This window comes from Martes martes, assembly GCF_963455335.1.
Source record: "Martes martes genome assembly, chromosome: 4".
Lineage (NCBI taxonomy): Eukaryota > Metazoa > Chordata > Mammalia > Carnivora > Mustelidae > Martes > Martes martes.
Genome location: NC_137891.1, coordinates 35,621,823 through 35,639,899, shown reverse-complemented (window position 1 = coordinate 35,639,899; position 18,077 = coordinate 35,621,823). Strand labels below are relative to the sequence as shown.

The 18,077-nt window shown below is 40.2% G+C and overlaps 1 protein-coding gene across 1 annotated transcript in view; it reads left to right on the top strand.

Moving 5' to 3' along the window:
* Nucleotides 1–18,077, top strand: part of GRHL2 (grainyhead like transcription factor 2) — a 160,165-nt gene that overhangs the window by 55,449 nt on the left and 86,639 nt on the right. Inside the window, exons 4-6 of the mRNA XM_080800974.1 lie at nt 2,739–3,132; nt 12,976–13,031; nt 16,112–16,268. Of these exons, the coding sequence (XP_080657100.1) occupies nt 2,739–3,132; nt 12,976–13,031; nt 16,112–16,268 (607 nt within the window). The remainder of the gene's footprint in view (nt 1–2,738; nt 3,133–12,975; nt 13,032–16,111; nt 16,269–18,077) is intronic.

The following is an 18,077-nucleotide window of genomic DNA, read 5'->3' as shown; positions in this document are numbered from 1 at the left end:
AATTCTTACTTTGTTCTAATCATCCATTTTTTGGACGTCTTTCTGAAGTTTTCTAGCTGCTAAAACTACTGCTCTTCCACAGAGGTGGGTGTACATATTCCAGAAGGGTGCTGTATCTCATATTCCCTCTTCACATGGTCCCGATGAGTGGACTAGGTTTACACAACTCTGTAGTTCACTTAGCTTTGTTCATAAAAATGCCCCAAATATTTTGACTTGAGTTTCTTGTTTAGAATTCATGTGTTTTGCATGAATTAAAGAATTAATAAATTTGGCCTGAAATAGACTCTAACTGTAGAGGAGTTGGTTAACTTTGAGTATTTTGGCAATGGCAGTAAGTCTGTGCTTGTGCAAAGTCCAGAGGAGTGGAAACTGGACACTTGCTTTGGGAGCTAATCAATATAGACCAGCCCCTCTTACATCCAACAGGACATTATCCACAAGTATTAATAGTTAATCCTCCACAAGAGAGTTTGGGGTAAAATGAGTTTGGGAAATTCTGGGTTATAAATTAAACAGGTGAAGGAATGCCTGAGGGCCTTTACTGTGTTCCTGATGTTTGTGGCTCACACAGACTCGTTTTGTTATGGCAATTAAAAAAAAAAATACTGATTTTATCACAGACTCCTTTCTTTGAGGAACATCTATTAACATTCCATGCAGTGTTCTAAACAATGGAGCTTAGGAAATGCTGACATAAATGGGTGGTCTGGGTTTGGCATCATCTAGCTAACTGGACTCAGATTAAACATAATTTCTAAATTTTCACTGTGTCTCATATGCAGAGTCACTGTACTGCTATGACCATGAAAGCAGGTTATTATTTAAAGCAGAATGATTGTAGGTTTGCAGTTTTATTCCTTAAAGGATTACTTTCTAGAATGATTTCTACAGATTTGTGATAGACTCCAAGAAGTTTAGGTATTTTTCTGTTGGCTTTATTCATGTGAAACCATTCTTTCCTCAAGCTTCATTCACTTTGAGGTTTTGTCTGAGAAATCAAAGCTAGAAATACATACATAGTCCTGCTTGACACTTAGGCAAGCTCAGAGGAGCTAGGAGAGCTTAATTCTGGGAGGAACCAATTTTAGTCAAATATTTCTGTCTCTATGAGAGGTGCTAGTTAGCCCCAGTAAGATCATGCTAGTTTAAAAGGGGCGGGGGGTGGGGGGACAACAAAACCCAAAACAACAGACATTGGGGGCAGGGCTCCATGCAAAATATGTATTTCTTTTTGTCCATATCATTCAGAATAATCCATATATAAGTGAGAGGTGACCCCAAATTTAACTGACCACAACGACTCTGCTAGTAAAATCATGGTGCTATTAACCACACTCTTCCATTGACTAATTTCTCTTTGCTTCTTCTCTCTCCCAGAATCCTATAGTAGAAATGGAAAGTATTGTATCCCAGCCCAGTGAGAATTAATTTTCCAAACCCTGTCCTTTCTCTTTGTACCAGCCAGGAGGTCTGAGATCTGAGAGATCTTGTTTTACATAAGCCCAGTTACACCACTCCCTCAAGCTCCAAAAGTAATTCAGTGCTAAGGATATCGGTGAGCTCATGTTGTTTTTCAGTTTAGTGAAAATATTTTAATGATAAATTCTCATTGCCTTTTTTTCTTGGAAGGAGTTTAGCCCACAGAACAGTGTAAAATATTCTTCCCACTGCCCCCCTTCAAATTGTTGTCTCACTCCCACTTTTTTCAAAAAGCTGTTTCCTTGGAAAGTTTTCAGACACGGCGCCTGGGTGGCTCAGTGGGTTAAGTCTCTGCCTTCTGCTCAGGTCATGATCTCGAGGTCCTGGGATCGAGCCCCACATTGGGCTCTCTGCTTGGCGGGGAGCCTGCTTCTCCCTCTCTCTCTGCCTACTTGCAGTCTCTCTGTCAAATAAATAAATAAAATCTTAAAAAAAAAAAGTTTTCAGACACATCCAGGAGTAAAGAGAACAGTATAATGAACCCTCAAATACCCGTCCAGTTCTGTAGGTTCAGCAGTGGTAACTTTTGGTTATACCTGCTTAATCTCTACCTTTTCTCTCTTTCCCTTCTTTTTTCCTTATTGTAGTCATCTTTAAAATAAGTTCCTGATATCCTGTCATTTCATCTGTAACTCATCTCCTTTGTATTTGTAAATAAAAAGGAAGTTTTATCACATAATCTCAAATGAACAATGCTTCCTTAATATCACCTAATTCCCTGTCCATATTCAATTGCCTCAGAGATCCTATTGTCTTATAAATGCCTCTTTGGTTTTTCAGACCAGGATCCAGACGAGATCTACTCATCCTATTTGATTTTTATGTCTTTCAAATCTTTTAATCTAGAACAAGCTTCCCACCCTCCTTTCTTTTTTTCATGCCTCTAACTTATTGAAGAAACCAGGTCAGTAAGATGTGCTACATTCTGTTTGTATGATTGTTTCCTTTTGATGTTGTTTAAGTCATCTCTTCCAGCCTTCTGTATTTCCTGAGAGCTGGGAGTTAGATATGAAGGCTTGCTAAATTTAGGGTCATCCCCCCCACCCCCCACCAGTTGCATTTCACAGGTGGGCTGATTGCATGGTATTGGGAAACACATGTCCTACTTCCCTTGTAAAGTTCACCATCAGCTTTTCTTCCGATGGCTTTAATGTCCACTGATGATTGCTTGCATCAGTTATTTTATTACGAGTTGCAGGTTGGTGACTTTCCTAATTCTGTTATTTTGTGGGGGGGGGGTGGGTTTCAATATGCAGAAACTGTCTTGGCACCAATGAAGCCCAGAGTAATTTGAGTGGAGGAGAAAACCGAGTGCAGGTCCTAAAGACTGTCCCAGTGAACCTTTCCCTAAATCAAGACCACCTGGAGAATTCCAAGCGGGAACCGTACAGCACGAACATCTCCGAGAGCCCAGCCATCATTCCCGTATCAGGAATCACCGTGGTGAAAGCTGAAGATTTTACACCTGTTTTCATGGCCCCGCCCGTGCACTATCCCCGGGGAGACGGTGAGGAGCAACGTGTGGTTATCTTTGAACAGACTCAGTATGGTGTGCCCTCCATGGCCAGCCACAGTGCCTACCTCAAGGATGACCAGCGCAGCACCCCGGACAGCACTTACAGCGAGAGCTTCAAGGATGGAACCACAGAGGTGAGTCCCTAGCTCAGTCATCTGCAGCCAGGACCTAAACCAAGAAACCCCAGCTCATTTTGTTTCTGTTTGCTTGTTAAGTGGGATAAATTAACTAAACTGGGGGGCACCTGGGTGGCTCAGTGGGTTGAGCCTCTGCCTTTGGCTCAGGTCATGATCCCAGGGTCCTGGGATGAAGCCCCACATCAGGCTCTCTGCTCAGTGGGGAGCCTGCTTCCCTCCCCCTCCCTGCCTGCCTCTCTGCTTACTTGTGATCTCTGCCTGTCAAATAAATAAATAAAATCTAAAAAAAAAAATTAATTAAACTGGGAGCATTGGGTTTTAAAAAAATGTAGCTGTATCTTTATAAAAAGGTTTTAATAAATCTTTGGTTTGAGTGTCTGGAGGACTATTTCTATTCTTCTTGACCCTTGGGTGCCTTGGTGACTTAATGAGTTAAATATCCGACTCATTATTTTGGCCCATCATCGTCTCAGGGTTTTGAGATTAATCCACGCTGGGCGGGGATCCTGTGTAAGATTCTCTCCTCCCTCTGCCCCTACCCCGACCCCACTTGTGTGCGCTTTCTCTCTCCAAAAAGAAAAGAAAATTAAAAAATGTTTTGATCCTTAAATGACATTTCTTTGTTTTAGTTTTAGTCTTAAATATCTATGAGGAATAAAGAGCTATTTGTGTGGAAACTTGCTACTTTGTAACGTTTTCACTCTGACCTCTTCTAGTTTGTAACTTTTCAAATGGTAGCTAAAGATGTTGCCTGTATAATTTTTGAAACAATGTAACTCTTTAAGACCTACAGTGGATACTCAAGAAAGAATGTTTACTATTAATACACTTGATCTTAGCCAAAAGGCAGAGAAGCAATGAGAATGTGTTCATTAATAACCAACTGTTATATGTGTATACATTTTATACTTTACAGGTAGAGATCTGGTATTCTTTTCATGTACCTGTAGGACTTACACAAACAAGGTTCTTGGATTACTTGTTTTATTTACTTTTTTACTTTTTAAAATTTTTAAAAGATTTATTTATTTACTTTAAAGAGGGCAGAGAAGGACAGAGGGAGAGAATCTCAAGCAGGTTCCATGCTCGCTTGATCACACAACCCTGAGATCATGACCTCAGCTGAAACCTAGAGTTGGACACTTGAACAACTGAGCCACCCAGGAGCCCCTTGCTCATTGTTGTAAATTCACAAGTTTTAAGTGAAGTTTGAATATTTCGGTAATTGTATACAACGTCAGAATCAATAGAAATTTCCTTCACCCTAAAAGTTTTCTTGAGCTCCCGGCATTTGGAACCTCCTCTCTTGCTCTGGGCAAGCACTGATCTGCCCTCTGTCTGTAGTTTCACTTTTACTTTCACTTTTTGAGATTCTGGTTTGTTGCTTGTATGAAAAGATTGTATTATTGACTTGTTAAATAGTATGCCATGGTAAGCATATATCATAGTTTGTTGATCTGTTCACCAATTAATGGACAGTTTTGACTGCTTCTGGTTTGGGCTCTTTTGAATAATGCTGCTGTGAACTTTCATGTGTATGATTTCATGTGGACATGTGCTTTCATTTCCTGGTTAAATACCTAGGACTGGAATTGCTGAGTCATGTGGTCAATGTGTGTATAACTTTATAAGACATTGTGTTACAATGTTTCAGGGTGGCCATGCCATTTTCCTTCCCACTAGCAGTATGTGAGGGTTTCTGGATTTCTCATCCTTTCCCAAACTTGGGGCTGTCAGTCTCTTTAACAGGAGCTATTTTAGTGGATATGTGATGGTGTCTTCTTGTGGTTTGAATTTGCTTTTCTTCCATGTGTAGTGATGTTGAACATCATTTCATGTTTCATAATTGGCCATTCTTACAACTTTTGTGAAATGTCTGTTGAAATATTTTGCCCAATTTTTAAATTGGGTTATCTGTCTTCTTTAATTAAGTTGTTAAGAGCTTCTTAAATAATGTGAAGTCATTACATATTTTACAGTCTGGTAGCTTTTTTGTTTTTTTAACTATGTCTTTCAAAGAGAATCCGTATTTAATCTCAATGAAGTATGCTTAATCAGTTTTTTCTTTTATAGTTGATGCTTTGACGTACTGTTTAAGAAGTCTTGGTTCAACAAAATGGGATTGGGAGGGAGACAAACCATAAGAGACTCTTAATCTCATGAAACAAACTGAGGGTTGCCAGGGGGAGGGGGGTATGCAGAGGGTGGTTGGGTTATGGACATTGGGGAGGGTATGTACCATGGTGAGTGCTGTGAGCTGTGTAAGCTTGATGATTCACAGATCTGTACCCCTGGGGCTAATAATAAATTACATGTTAATTTTAAAAAATTAATTAAAAAAAAAAAGAAGTCTTGGTCCAACCCAATGTCACAAAGATTTTCTCTTATTTTTTCCCCTAGGCTTTTAATAGTTTTACCTCTTCCATATAGATTTCTGATCCATCTTGAGCTAACTTTCGTAATGGCGTAAGGGAAAGGTAGAGGTCCTTATTTATTTTATTTTATTTTTTGTCATATCTATATCCAATTACTTCAGCCCCACTTGTTCGAAAGACAGTCTTGTCTCCATTTAGTTGTCTTGGGATCTTTGTAGAACTGGTGTAATCGTGGATTAGTTCTCCAATTCTTGACCCAGAATATTTAATGCATTTTTTAAATTGGCTCAGGTCAGCTTCTTTCGCAGTTAGGAGCAGTGCCTCTTTATTTGCGATGATGGTCATTGGCTTCCCATTTTTCAGTCCACCCAGGACAATAAAAGACAATGGCAAAAGGCAAAATGTGTGGATTCTAATTTCCTAAAGAGGAGTTAGTGTGGTGGCAGCTTGCCAAACATGTGCAACCCACTGCCCACTTAGTTGCCACTGGACAAAATGCAGCCACCAGAGGTTGAGATTGCATCCGAAATAATAATATTTAAAAATCATAAACATTTGGTGACCCTGCTTACTACAGGCTGGACATCATCCCGAGTGAAAAGTACTCATTTCATCCTCACAAAGTCCCTATGAGGTATGTACTATTTCTGTCATCTCTATTTTCCAAATGAGGAAACTGAGGCACAGAGAGCCTGCCAGTACCCGTGGTCATTTTGCAGTAAGTGGCAGAGATGAGACTCATCACAAGCTCTCAGGCTCCAGGACCAATATCCTTCCCCATTATCTCTACACTCTCAAGAAGACTGTGCAGGGTCTTCTAATCCTCAGTAGCTCTGTTCCTAAACACAGTGAGTGACTCACCCAAACTTTTTTTTTTTTTTAAACTGAGTTCCCTTTATTAGATGCTTCTTATCTTTCAGATGGGCAGAAGAAGAGCAAAGGGACTGTCTCTCTGCAGTGCTGGCAGAGAGTTAGGTAGACAAGCTGCTCTGGCAGCCCTTCCTCTCCTGACTCTAGCCATTCCTGAGTTCCTGCTGTCTTCTCTGAAATTGGGGAAAAGCAGAATGAGACAAGATAAATTCCCAGCCCTTAAGAGGGTGCCTCATTTCTTGAGTTCTGGTAGCTTTATAATCAAACTTTTAATGTCCTTGTCATAAAAATGTTGTCTTAAACTTAGCTTCCTGGGCCATATTGCTGGAAATAGTTAATAGTTAATCGTTTGAGTGCTTTTGTAGGAAAAGCACGTTATTCCGCATGGGAATGTCAGATGCATGCTTTTTCACTAAAAGTCTGCCACTGATGTTTTTCTTACCAGGTGTGGAAATAGTTCATTAGTCACAGAAAAGCCCATGGATGTGGCCCAATGTCAGCAGAAACATCATGCTGTTTGGGGAATGTGTTATCAGTTGTGTTTGTGTTGTAGATAAGGAGGCTTATGAAAGGAAACTATTGTATTTTGGGTTTTATTTGGAAGTAGATGAGAAAGTAACTTACCAGAAACTCAGTGTGAATACTGTTCTCACTAAATTTGGCTTAGCTGTCCTCCTAGCCTTGGAAATCAGTGTTCATGTTGCATATTGTATTTAAATCTGACATAAATTAAATGGAACGATCTTCAGTCATGGCATTTTTAACTGGTTAGAAGATTAGGTGAGCGCAGAGTAATTTCAGCAAGTAAATTTCATTAAAAAGTTTTTGTCTAAAGTCTAGCCCTTCTTTTAGGCAAACTATTAAAATGCCTAGGATTCTTGTTGAATTAGCAAATTACCCTCTTAAAAAATTATTTAAGAGAGAAAGAGAGCACAAATGAGGGGAGGGGCAGAGGGAGAGGGAGAAAAGCAGATCCCCTGTTGAGTGCAGAGATGCAGGGCTCGATCCCATGACCAGAGACCATGACCTGAGCCCAAATGACTGGGCCACCCAGGTGGCCCAGCAAATTTCATTTCTTATCAGAGACTGATTCTTCGATATGTGTATGTGTGGGGGTATCAGAGAAGGGAACAATTTGGCTCAACTCAGGCTTTTTGTTTGTTTTGTTTTGTTTTTAAGATTTTATTTATTTATTTGACACAGAGAGAGAAAGAGACAGCACAAGCAGGGAGAGCAGCAGGCAGAGGGAGAGGGAGAAGCAGGCTCCCCACAGCAGGGAGCCCGAAGGAGGGCTTGATCCCAGAGCTCTGGGATCATGACCTGAGCCAAAGGCAGACGTATAACTGACTGAGCCACCCAGGTCCCTGAGCTGGGATTTTTTTTTAAGACAGTGATAACATTGGGGCGCCTGGGTGGCTCAGTGGGTTAAGCCTCTGCTTTTGGCTCAGGTCATGATCTTAGGGTCCTGGGATCGAGCCCTGCATGTGTCTCTCTGCTCAGCAGGGAGTCTGCTTCCCCCTCCCTCTGCCTACCTCTCTGCCTGCTTGTGATCTCTCTCTCTCTCTCTCTGTCAAATAAATAAACAAAATCTTAAAAAAAAAAGACGGTAACATTAAGAATTATTTAATGGATTGATTTTAACTAATTTGATTCACATTTTATTGTATAGCTCCTTTATAATAACATTTGGTAAATATTTACTTCTACTGGTGTTAGGTGCTGTGCTAGATGTGGGAGTAGAGGACAAAAGGAAGGTTACTTTGACTTTTGTCCTCTGGAAGCTTACTATCTGTCTATATTTGTGAAGAGAAATGATGATAGTTGCCATTTATTTTGTAGTACTGTGTGCCAGCCACTGTGGCTTCTGCATTTTATTTCTAATCCTTACTATAATTCCAAAAAGGTGTTATTGTTTCCATTTTACTGATGAAAAGGTAGAGAGGTTCAAAGAGGTTAAAAAACTTGCCAAAGGTCACACAGCTAATAAGCAAAAGAGTATTACTGATAATTTACACATTAGGCAGGTATTAATACCTAGGATGTTACTAGGAAACATATAAATCTTAAGGCATGGAAGGAGGAGATTTTATAGAAAAATTAGATATATAGTTATAATAAGAATCAAAATAGAAGCAAGAATTTTTTTGTTCTGTACTATAATTTTGTGTCAGTTAACATTAGGCTATCTAGCTGTATGAATAAAAGAGCACCAAGATCTCAGTGATTTAATACACTAAAAGTTTATTTCTTGTTAATAATAATCCTGATACATGTCTGTGAATGTTTTTTCTTATTAATGACTCAGAAATCCAGGTTCCCTCCATTTTTATGAAATTACCATTTCTATATGTGGCTTCTGGGTCACACCCACTGGAGAAATACAATCATATGATTGCAGACTAACTTATAAATTCTTTGACCTAAAAGTGACGTGTATCACTCTTGCTCTTATGTCATTGGCTAGAACTAGCTGCAAGAGGGCTGAGAAGTTTAGTCCTGCCATGTACTCAGGCATGAGCAGAACTTTATGTGGGCAAGCACCAGATAGTTCTACCATGTATTTCGTAATTCAACGCCCTGCGTGTTATTTATCAAATTAACATAGTTTGCAGAGAATCTTCAAATGAAAGCAAAGAATGATTATTCGTCGTACTCAATAGACATATGATGGTTAGTCTGTTGATTTTATATTCATCTATAGACTGATAATGGAAGTTATCTTGAATTTAAGCCCTATTCAGCATGATTAATTTTTAACTGGGAGTTCATTTACTCCCACATATTTAAATAGTAAAACCTTAATAAGAAAGATATGGCCTATCACACACACATACACACACTGGAATAATAATCAATCATAAAAAAGGATGCGATCTTGTCATTTGCAACAATATAGATGGACCTAGGGAGTATTCTACTAAGTGAAATAAGTCAGAGAAAGACAAATACCATATGATTTCACTCCTATGTGGAATCTAAAAAACAAAACAAATGAGTAAACAAAAAGCAGAATGAGACCTATAAATACAGAGAACAAACTATTGGTTGACAGACGAAAGAAGAGTGGGGAAATAGGCAAAATGGGTGAAGGGGAATGGGCGATACAGGCTTCCAGTTATGGAATGGGGGATAAAAGGCACAGCATGAGGAATATAGTCAGTGTTACTGCAAAAGCGTTGTGTGGTGACAGATGGTAGCTACACTTGTGGTGAGATGACATAACAGAGAGAGAAGTTGACTCGCGATGTTATACACCTGAAATTAATGTAACATTGTGTGTCAACTGTACTCACCTGAAAAAAAATTAAAGAATAAAATCTTAAAAATGTTGACTCGAGTACTAAATTGGAACGTAACTTCCCTTGTGATTAATGCCCTTGATTTTACTATGTTTATAGTGCATATGGTGCCATCAGACTTCTGTCATTTTATTACATCAGCGTGTTTTTGCATCAAGCAAAATCTTGGAAAATCCTTAGCATGTACATTTTATACTTTAGGAGACTGAGATTTCTCTCTGTGCAGTGAAATTTGATGAGATTGGATGACCCATCGTTCAGAGTCATAGTAGTCCTCTTCCTACCTCATGAATAAAATGGCTGTGGAAACCCCCATGTTAAAGCTGGTACCTTGCACCACCGTTTGATAATTTGATCACTCTTTCTTCTTCTTCTTCTTCTTTTTTTTTTTTAAAGATTTTATTTCTTTATTGATGGAGAGAGAGAGATCCATCACAAGCAGGAAGAGAGGCAGGCAGAGAGAGAGAGGGAAGCAGGCTCCCCACTGAGCAGGGAGCCCGATGTGGGGCTTGATCCCAGGACCCTGAGATCATGACCTGAGCCGAAGGCAGCGGCTTTAACCCACTGAACCACCCAGGCCCCCCTCACTCTTTCTTCTTAATAATGCTCTTGGCTTCATGTCCACAGCTTCAGTTGTCATGTGTATTCTAAAGACTTTCAAATTTTTATTTATTTATTTATTTTAAAGATTTTATTTATTTTTGAGAGAGAGAGAGAGCATGAGCAGGGGAGGGATCGAGGGAGAAGCAGACTCATTGCTGAACAGGGAGCCCAATGCAGGACTCGATCTCAGGAGCCCAAGATCATGACCTGAGCCGAAAATAGATGCGTAACCATCTGAGAGCCACCCAGGCGCCCAAGACTTTCAAATTTTTTCTCCAGCCTAGTTATCTCCTCTTTGCTCCAAACCTTTGTATCCAACTGCGTATGACTCTCCACCCATTCCAAATCTGATTTACAATCTTTTCCTTGTGTTCTCCACCTTAGTGGGTACCATCACCATCCTGGTTTAAGAAATCAGGATATTTTCTTGATATTTTGCTCCATTATCAATTCTGTCAGTATTACTTTCTAAATATCTCTCAGATCTATCCATTTGTCTCCAATCTGCTTCTACCATGTTGGCCCGATCCATCATTATCTCTGGCCTATAACACTGCCTGCTTTTGTACACTGTACCAGGGATGGTGTTTTTGACATGCTTATCTGATTATGTCACCCCCACCCCCACTTAAATCCCATTGCTTTTGTGATTAAGATCTAAATCCTCAACCGGTATACAAAGCATTGCATATTCTGCTTCCCATTTTCCTTTCCCACCTCATCTTGTACATCCATCTTTCCCCCTTTTGCTGTCTGCTGTGGGCTCCATTCAGTTCTGTGAACCTGATATACTTCCTCCTGCCTCTTCTCTTTTGGTTCGCTTTGGTACCCATAGCACCTAGCACGCTGCCTGATACAAAATAGATGCTCAGTCCTTATTGGAAGAATGGATGAATAAATGAATGAATGATAAGACCTAAAAAAAATGGTGGCTGATCAAAGTCATGGAATCAGAAAATCCCAGATTTTCAGACAGTTGAAGAATCATTTGTCTTTTTACAGTAGATTCTTAGCAAGATGTCTCTTTCCTCCCATCCAAGAAAAACACTAGAACTCTAATATTTAAAATTTAAATATAACATTCTAATACTGCCTGATATCTCAAGTCTTTTCAGGGTAGTCATTAAAATATATGTTATCATACCTTCTTTACTATCATTTTTCTCAGTCCAAATGAGGAAAGGTATGGATGCATTATATCAAATCACAGTAAGGTATACTGATGTTGGCTGTCTGCCTGGGTTTTGGCATCCTACAAATTATATTAAAAGGTTTCCAAGCAATTGGTAACTGTAACTGGAATGACCCAAATACTTTGACTATAATTCTCAGTACTAAATCACATAGAGCCAGATAACCTCTTAATGTGATCAGGTCTCATAAAGGATTGTGGTATTTTCCTGGTGGAATAACTTTTTTTTTTTTAATTATAAAGACAGTATAAAAGAATTCAGGATAAAATTTTGAGCTTGAAGGGCACCTGGGTGGCTCAGTTGGTTAAGCCACTGCCTTTGGCTCAGGTCATGATCCCGGAGTTCCGGGATCGAGTCCCACATCTGGCTCCCAGCTCTGCGGGGAGTCCGCTTTTCCCTCTGACCTTCTCCCCTCTTATGCATTCTCTCTCTCAAATAAATAAATAAATAAATAAAATCTTTAAAGAAAAATTTTAAGCTTGAAAAAAGCAATATTCACACTGGTAACATGTTTACTATTTTTAGTTTTTCAGGTTCTTGTCCAAATGCAGTCATGTTTATTAGAGTAAGATTCTTTATTTTAGTCAGTATATAGTTGAAAGTCTCTTTGAATCTGAGCAGTTTTGGTATATCACATCTTCTCACACCACCTGGGGGATTAGAACCATTGAATTTATAAATTCACTATGTCGTAGTGGGCAAGCCTACCCATAGGCTTCAGAGTTCTGTGGCCTGGACAATAGATTCACTGAGGGCCATCTTTACTAGTACTGGTGCACCGTGTGTTGTTATGGGTTACTGCATGTTCCTTCAAAGAAAACCTCGGAAGTGCATCTCCTCTATCTCTTCCTTAAATGCCCTTCTCATCATGCTACCCTCCTACTCCAAAATTTCCTAATTCTTAACTGTACTAAGTGTAAATACCTTTTCATCGATCAGCCCTGTCCAATAGAACTTTCTGCATTTTACAGGTGGGGAAAATATGGCCCTTGTCTCAGTTTATACAGGTAGCAGGTAAAAGAGTCATAACTTGACACTGGACGGTCTTGCTCTAGAAACTATGCCCCAACCACTCTGAATACTGCCCTGTGCTGTGTATGCTGTGTCGACTCTCTGTAATCAGTGTTCCTTTAACTCAGAATTTGTGATTTTTGGGAACGAGCGTTGGAGATAATAGAAAATGGAAGAGATGTCTTATGTGTTTGAAGAAACAGGTTCCAGTACCTGCAGACACTTTTGCAACACCTGCAGGACATGTGAATAATATGCAAAGCACAAATGCCTCTTCTGTTGAGTGTAATTCTCAGTTTGCACGTGGTACGCAAGTTCTGTGCACAGATGGTAACTGTTTTTGTTGTAGAAAACACAATACTAAAAAATATATTATCTTCCTTTCTGAAGTAAAGATGAAACAGTTTGGGCACATTTGTCACTTTCCTTCCTGTTTTTGCATGATGACTTACCTATTTGTTTTAATTTGATGACTTTTAAATTTTGCAGAAATTCCGGAGTGCTTCAGTTGGGGCCGAGGAGTACATGTATGACCAGACATCAAGGTAGGCTACCCGGAGGTGTCCCTAGAAACTAATGAACTGATAACACTTGAAATGTACCCCCGAGTTACTCTTTTGAACCTTTAAAAGAAAAATCTTTTCTCTATACAGTGACTTCTAAATAACTGTTTCCTGTCTTGACCTATAGTCTGAGGCCCACACCCTTTCTCTGTCCTTTTGTTGGTTAGATCGCTCTCCGTAGGTGGTTCTCTGAATCTCAGACACATGGACCTCCAACACAGCATGTGAAAAAATGGGAACTCTTTGCCTTTCTTTTTCTTCCTTCCCCACTTTCTCACATCTGCTCTGCTTTTATTTCCTGTTGTGGCTAATGATGTCATAATGCCGGCTACCCACTTGAAAGGTGTCAAGATCTGCCTGACTTTCTGCTATGCTTTCATCACACTTGGCCAGGTGCTGAATGTCCTGTTTTACCTGTCCTGTCCCTTGCAACTTACTTTTGTTCGTGTTCTGAGCTGTTGTGATGTAACTTGATCTTCCTGCCAACACCTTCTTTTCCCTTCTTTTCCACTGTACATACTTAGCTACCCGCTATCATACACTGTGTTGCCTTCCATGTACGAGCAATGAGAGAGGTATGGGAATAGGATAGAACCTCTCCTTACAAGAGGCCATAGACTTTTGGAGGGGACAGATGTAGTGATGGACAGTTGTAATACAGTTTGCTCAGTCCTGCTACAGAGGTACATAAACAGAAAGCTGAGAGGACTTAGAGGTCTCTGTGTGTGTGTGGTGGGGTTTGGGCTGGGGGTGGGGGAACAAATCTTGCAGGAAGGGGCATTTGAACCAGATGTTGAAGGATCGTGAGCAGGAGTTTTCCAGCGAAAGAAGATTAAGAACATTTTAGGTAGAGGGGCTAGATGATCAAAGACCGTGGTCATGAGCATGCTCATAGACAGGAGAGAATGGCAAGAAATGAATTGATCTCTCTTGTTTTACAAAGCTTATCAGTGATGTCACCATTTCAGACAGGATTAAACACAAATTACTCAAGAAGGTAGTCAGGGCCTTTATATGCTAGTTCCTTTTTACTTTCAACCTTGGGTCCCACCGTATTCACTGCTTCTTTGCTTTTATGTGTGTGACTCTCTTCTGTTCTCTCTGTTTCCACCTGAAGTCCTCCTAATCCTTCAGGGTCTTGCTCCGACCTCAGGCTGCCCAGTCATCCTCCCCAGATCATCCGAGTCAGAATTTCAGTGTGTGGTGAGGTGGGGAACATAGAGTTCCAAATCACCTTCTAAAATGTGGAAATGCATATATAATGTGCATGCTATAAACCCCAATCGCCCTGTAATCAGCTGTCAGGCTGGTGAAAAGAGCTTTGACCTACCAGTCACTTGACCTGCCTTCTCTTCCTGCTGCTGTCATTGTCCACTGGAGTGAGCAAGTTTCTCAGCCTGTCTTCACCTGTGAAATGAGGAAGGTGGTTTTATTTCCTGTGTTATGGATAGGCTTGGGGAGCACGAACCCCCCCCCCAAATTATGTTCAAAACCATTTCTGTTCATATGTGCTTTTATCTGGAGAGAGGGTTCACAGCTTTTCATGTTTTTGTTTGTTTGTTTATTCATTTTTTTAAATGCAGCCTGTGCCCTAAATAAGTTGCAGGCTGCTGATGTAGGTGATACCTAATATCCTGTCCAGGTTTCAAATTTTATGATTCAGTGGCTGTTCTGAAATTGCTTTTTTCAGGCAAAATGACAGTGAAGTTGGTTCTGTCTTGAATGATTTATTTCCCACCCTGTTCTAAGATACATATTCTGGAATTTGCTTAGTTTCTCAGCTTACGAGTAAGGTTTTTATCATGAAAAGAGGAATATTATTGTGCTTTACAATTTCTTTTTCCTCATGAAAGTTATAAAAAATTAAACATTATGAGAGTCTTCCATAATCTTGTAAGCAGCCCATTTTAAGAGGTGAACTTTGAGGCAGTTTTATACCTAGCCTTTCAAAGACTATGAAATTAAAGAGCTAAGAAAATAGGCCCAGTGAAGAGCTTCTGATGATTAAAAAGGTGCATGAAGCATTGGTTATTGGATTATCACTAGGAGCCATCCTGTACTATAGCAGAAATAAATATTTCTGAAAGAACATATTAAACTTTTTGTTTCTTTCGTTTTTAGAAGGATTGTGGTTCATACCTTTTGTTTATTTTAAATAATTGATATATTCCTCATGGTTGGGAAAATCAGTGTTTTTATTTTGTAAATTAAATAACATTTTCAAAATATTAAGGAAATTGTGTAGAGCAGGGATTTGCAAACTTTTTCTGCAATGGGTTACATAGTGAATATTTTAGATTTGGCACATTATATATCACAACTACTGAACCCTGCTGTTGTAGTGTGAAAGTAACTGTAGACAAGCCCTAAATGAAGGAGCATAGCTGTGTTCCAGTAATAGGAACACAGGGAGGTGTTTACAATAATAGGCAGGGAGCTGGATTTGGCCAATGGAACAAACTTTGTTTGCAGACTCCTGATTTGGAGCAGTAGTGATCCTTTCATGAGTCCTTTTGCCGTCTTAAAAACAGAAAACCGCAAAACCAATAGTCTCTGTTATGAAACTAGATTCTCAGTAATGAATGTCTGAGTTTTAGACATTTTGAAATGTTTTGAAGTGGGATATCGCTATTTGCAACATCTTGGTGATACAAAAAGAGGGTTAAGTATAGGTATGAATTGCGTGAAAGCTTTCACACATTTGGCTTGCTGCTAGCACAAAAGTGGCAAATCCTATCAATTCTTAAGCCTCAGGCATTACTGATTGCCATCTAAGACCTAACAGGTTCTCCTGGTACAGCCTTACATAATTGGACAGGCACCTCGTGGACTTTCTCCCCTTCTAAACCATCTGGTTTATGAGCCACTATTAGAGATGTTGTATACATTGTATTAGCAGTGACCTTTGGTACCAGTCGCATCTCTTTTGCCATATGCTGTGTTTTGTCTCTGAAGTAAATAGTGGTTCATATTCCTACAAAATGCTGTAAATGTGAAATTGATTAGGAAGGCAGAAATGACCGAGCGAGTGAATCTGACCACTGTTTGCTTTCTGTTCACAGTGGCACATTTCAGTACACCCTGGAAGCCACCAAATCACTGCGTCAGAAGCAGGGGGAGGGCCCCATGACCTACCTCAACAAGGGACAGTTCTACGCCATAACGCTCAGCGAGACTGGAGACAACAAATGCTTCCGACACCCGATCAGCAAAGTCCGGGTATGGGCCTCATGTCTCAAATAAAGAGCAGAGGGATCATGTGAAGGGAATTGCTACCTCGCAGTCTTGTGGAAGGGTGTGGAAAAAACTCCAAAATAAATAATTCTAGAACAAATATCAGAGAGTTGGAGCAGGAGAACTTACTGGCTTCCAGTTTATCATTTTAATCAGTAACCAGTAAATGCCAGGGAGGGGACATGGTTGGGACATGCTTTCTGACCGTATCCAAGGAATTTTCCCAGCTTCCTTCATTGCCTTTGTGCTACTTAGTTGTTGCTCTTGTTTTCAATCAATTGATCTTAATTTTTCAAGCAAGTAGCTATAAGTCAGAGCTTATTTGTGGGCAGGGAAAGAGCTCATGCTGTCTTCCGTATGGAAGGTGTGATTTATCCTGTGTCCCTGGGTCCTTTGCAGCTTGGTTTAAAAAGCCTTCTGCAGCCCAGTGCTTGCTTACTCAGGAGTCAAGTGAGGCATGATATGATCCCTACCAGGACTGACTCGGTGGAATTTTCACTTTCATGAGTATTAGTTCTGTTTGTGGGAAATGGAACTATGCTGGAAGCCGACCAGCTTTGGCATTCTTGCTGCTGCCATAAGGGAGGAAACTGGTAATCCTTCTCTACTGAAAAGGAAAATCATAGCAGAGCTCTCTGAAAAGAGGTTGAAGGGCCTTCCTGCCCTATTGTAAAATGATTTATTTTACGTGCTCTGTACGTGGTGCCAACCCTACCGTATTTTGTCCATAGCTGCTGCCTCCTAAGCCCTTCAGCACATTGAGACGAATGCGGTGCTGTGCCTAGAGCTTAGGGAGTTTACCTCCATCCCAGACTTCCCTGCAAAGGGAACAAATGAAGTAGAAGAGAAAGAAGAGCGTTTGGGCACCTGCTGGCCAGCTTGTCTGTTACTAGCTTTAGGTAAAACAGCTTCAGTGGTGATCTCTGAGACAGCTGGGGTTTCTGGCTGTGTTTCAGTGAGAAAGACAAGCAAGGATTGCTGCTCATTCCCAGCCCAGCAATACTTCCTCCCTCCAGGCTGTCCTAGTCCCAGATCAGAGCTGTAGGAGGCGGGGCTGTTGAGAGTGAGAAGAAGATGTGGAGTTCATGTCCCACGCAAGGCCGAGCCTGCTGCAGGTGGGAAGGTGCCTGGTGTGTTGTGTGCCTGCCAGGGAAATTGGTGTGTTCCTACCCTGTGGTCAAGGCTGTAGCAGAGGGATGCCTTCTACCTCCTCCTCTTCCTCCTCCTCGACTTCCTTCTCATCATCGTCTTAATGGTGGAAGGATATAGTAACAATAACAATCATAATAATAACAATAATAACAATGGCAGAGAGATACCATAATAATAACAACAAAAGCCACAAAATAACAACTAATGTTTATTGGGTATATCTTCTATGTGCCAGGCACTATGTCAAGTGCCATATATCTAGCAATTCCTTTGAAACTAACACAACCCTATGAAATAGGCACTGTTTTTATAATACTATAGATGAGGAAACTTGGCCTTTTAGAGGCTAGTAACTGGTCAAGGTTACATAGCTAAAATGTGAGGGAACCAGGATATATCCCAGGCAGTCAGATTCTTGGATTTATTCTCTTACTCACTAACGTACACAGTGTTGAGAGACATGGAGGGCTAAAAGCCAGAGGCACCGTTTTAACTCACCAAGGGTGTTAGATTTAAGTCCTTAAGAGAAGAGGGCTCATTTTAGCCCAAATGAAACAGATGGGATGAAAACTTCCATGATAAATTATCTATATGATTTCGGTGAAGCAGAATTCTTTTTTTTTTTTTTAAGATTTTATTTAT